Raw genomic sequence first — 2,922 nt, forward strand, 5'->3', positions numbered from 1 at the left:
GAGGGGGTGAGCGGCCACGGGGACGGAGGGGACCCCACGGCCACAGCGGGACTGGGACCCTCCAGCCCCATCCCGGCCCTTCCCGTGCTTTATTCCCGCTGGAATTGCGGGCTGTGCCCGCCCCGGGGGGTTTGGGGTCCCCGCTGACCTTGATGAAGAAGCGGAGCTCGGAGGGGGTGACGAGGACGTCGGGGGTCACCGGCAGCGCCGCGAAGGCCGACAAGTTCTCGTAGTCCACGTTGAGCTCCTCGGAGGGCGGGTACAGGGGGTAGAAACTGCACGGGCAGCGTTTTGGGGAGGAAGGAGCCGTTTTGGGGAGGAAAGAGCTGTTTCAGGGGGTGTGGCTGTGCCAGAGTGCCGGGGAATCTGCCACGGACCCGCCCTGGGATGGACAGTGTGGAAACGCTCCAGGGTCAGAGGGTTCCCGACCCCAAAATGGGCGTTTTTAAGGTTAAAAGGCGACTCTAAAGGGGCAGGTGGTGAGGAGGGAACAGGATTTTCCTCGTTTGGCCCCAAACCAGCCCAGTTCGGGCCCTGCCCTCACCTCCGCTGGGTCAGGATGTGCCGCAGGATCCGCGTGAAGCGGTCGGAGATCCCGGAGGAGCTGCGGGACAGAGGGGAGGGAAAGGGGTGAGAAAAGGGAGGAAATGGGAAAAAAGAAACAGGGGAAAAGGGAAACAGAAGGGGAAAACAGGGGAGGAAGAGGGGATAAAGGGGGGAAGGGAAGAGAGAGAAGGGGGGAAAAAAGGGGGAGAAAATGCTAAAAAAAGGGGGGAGATTAAAGAAAAGGGGGAAAAGGTTAAAGAAATGGGGGAAAAAGGTCAAAAAAAGGGGGAAAAGGTCAAAAAGAGGCACCTGCTGATCTCCTCAGCCCCCATGTGGAAGAGGAGGTCAGTGGAGGTGAGGCCGAAGACGACGCCGTCGATGTCCAGGGTGCAGGGCTCGGGCACCAGGAGCACGCGCTGGACACACGGACACGGGGCTGGACATCCAGGACACCCCTGGAGAGCCCCAAAATGCCCCAAACCCACCCCAAACTTGCCCTGGAATACCCTAAATCTGCCCCAAAATGCCCCAAACCCACTCTGAAATGCCCTAAATCAGCCCTAAACTGCCCCAATCCCAACAAGTTTTCCTTAAACCCCCAAAATGTTCCCCAAAATCCACAGGGCCGAGCTGGATTTTCTGCAGGAGCATCAAATCTGCTCCTGAGGGATAAAGAATCATTAAATGAGGAAATTCGAACCCAAAATGGGCCTGGAGGGGCAGTGGGAGCTCTGGACTTCCAATCCCAAATCCTTTGTCCCCTGGGAAGCTGCAGCAGGAAATCGCTGCTGGGGGGGGAAAAAGGGGGATTTCACCCCAAATCTCAGCTGGGCTTTGCCAGGACGTGGGGGGATCTCCTGGGAACTCATTTTTGGGGGGAAAAGTGGAATTCTGGGGTCAGTACCGCTCTGTCCTCCTTGGGCAGGTCCGGGAAGGGGAAGGGCGGCTGCGGATACACGAAATCGTGGGCGACGTCCCGGAGCGACGGCACCAGGACGAGCTGGGAGCCAGCACTGGGGGGAAAAGAGGGAAAAATGGGATTGGGGGGAAGGAAAATGAGAGATTTGAGCCCGTTTGGGGTGAAAAGTGGCGTTTTGGGGCAAAAACTCCCCGTGGGAATGAGGAATTCCAGGCCGTTGCTGTCCCCACCTCCTCGTGCCCTCGATGATCGTCCTGAGGCAGAGCCGGAACACGTCCGAGAAGGAGCCCAGGAGCTGGCAGCTCTGGATTGAGGGAAAACAACGGGATTGGCACAATTCCCATATTTTTTGGGGTTTTTTTTGGGATCTGATGCTGCCCCAAATCCACAGGGATGGAGGGGATTTGGGGGGAGCCCTCCTCACCTCCACCTGCTCGTGTTTGGCGTCCAGGAACGGCCCAAGCTGTGGGAAAACGGGAAAAACAGCGAAGAACCACCTTAAATCACCCCCCAGAAAAGCTCATTTTTAATTGTTTTTAATAATTCTCATTAATGAACCCCCAATTTTAGCCCACAGCCCCAAGATTTCAGGGCAAAACGAGCCCCAGAAGGGGAAATTGCTGAAATGGATGCGTCGTGCCCAGGCAGGGAATCAGGATTTGACTCCAAAGGCAGCATGTGCTCTTAAAATGGAGCTTTTCTGTCATTTTGGGGTGAGAAATGAGGATCTGGGGGACTCTTAGGTGAAAAATGGGAGGTTTGGGCACTTTCAGGGCAAAAAGTGGATGTTTTGGGGTTCAGAAATGGGGTTTTAATGTGAACTTTGAAGGGTTTGGAGCCTCCCAAGCGTTTCGAGGCTGCAGGGTCGGGGTGAGGGGTGCAGGACTGGGTTAATAACGATGAAGGTAATTAAATATTCACTGTTAACGAGGGAGTAATTGGGGTGCCCCTCACCAGGATACAAACGTCGGGGCGGTCGCGGGCCACGACCTCCAGGAGGTCACTCAGGGGCTCGAAGGCGACGCCGTCCGAGGGCGTGAAGGGGCCACTCTGCTCTGGGGGGAAAAGGGAGTTTTGGGGGAAAAAAAGGAGTTTTGGGAAAAAGAGGGGTTTTGGGAAAAAGAGGGGTTTTGGGAAAAGAGGGGAAATTTAGGGATGGAAAATGGGGGTTTTGGGGACACAAAGGGTTTGGGGGATGGAAAGGGAAATGTAGGGAGGGAAAAAGGGGAGAAAAAGCGGCTTGGGGACAATAAAGACGGGAGTTTAGGGCCTAAAAGGGAGATTTGGGATCCAAAATGGGGGCTCGGGGGTGAAAAGGAGTTTGGGGACAAAAATGGGGATTTAGGGACAAAAAGCAGAGGCACCGGGGCTCACCTGCCATTGGCTCCGTGGGGGTGTGGAAGGGCAGCGGGATCCCCTGTGGGAGAGCCGGGAACGTCTCCAAACGCCCCGATTCA

At 56.1% G+C, this 2,922-nt stretch overlaps 1 protein-coding gene across 1 annotated transcript in view; it reads right to left on the reverse strand.

Moving 5' to 3' along the window:
* Window positions 1-2,922, reverse strand: part of POLA2 (DNA polymerase alpha 2, accessory subunit) — a 5,435-nt gene that overhangs the window by 319 nt on the left and 2,194 nt on the right. Inside the window, exons 10-17 of the mRNA XM_017747258.1 lie at window positions 2,840-2,882; window positions 2,420-2,520; window positions 1,890-1,928; window positions 1,696-1,769; window positions 1,451-1,559; window positions 856-962; window positions 545-604; window positions 7-275 (exon numbers count right to left, since the gene is read on the reverse strand). Of these exons, the coding sequence (XP_017602747.1) occupies window positions 7-275; window positions 545-604; window positions 856-962; window positions 1,451-1,559; window positions 1,696-1,769; window positions 1,890-1,928; window positions 2,420-2,520; window positions 2,840-2,882 (802 nt within the window). The remainder of the gene's footprint in view (window positions 1-6; window positions 276-544; window positions 605-855; window positions 963-1,450; window positions 1,560-1,695; window positions 1,770-1,889; window positions 1,929-2,419; window positions 2,521-2,839; window positions 2,883-2,922) is intronic.

Source organism: Corvus brachyrhynchos, unplaced genomic scaffold, assembly GCF_000691975.1.
Source record: "Corvus brachyrhynchos isolate BGI_N302 unplaced genomic scaffold, ASM69197v1 scaffold442, whole genome shotgun sequence".
NCBI classification, from domain to species: Eukaryota; Metazoa; Chordata; class Aves; order Passeriformes; family Corvidae; genus Corvus; species Corvus brachyrhynchos.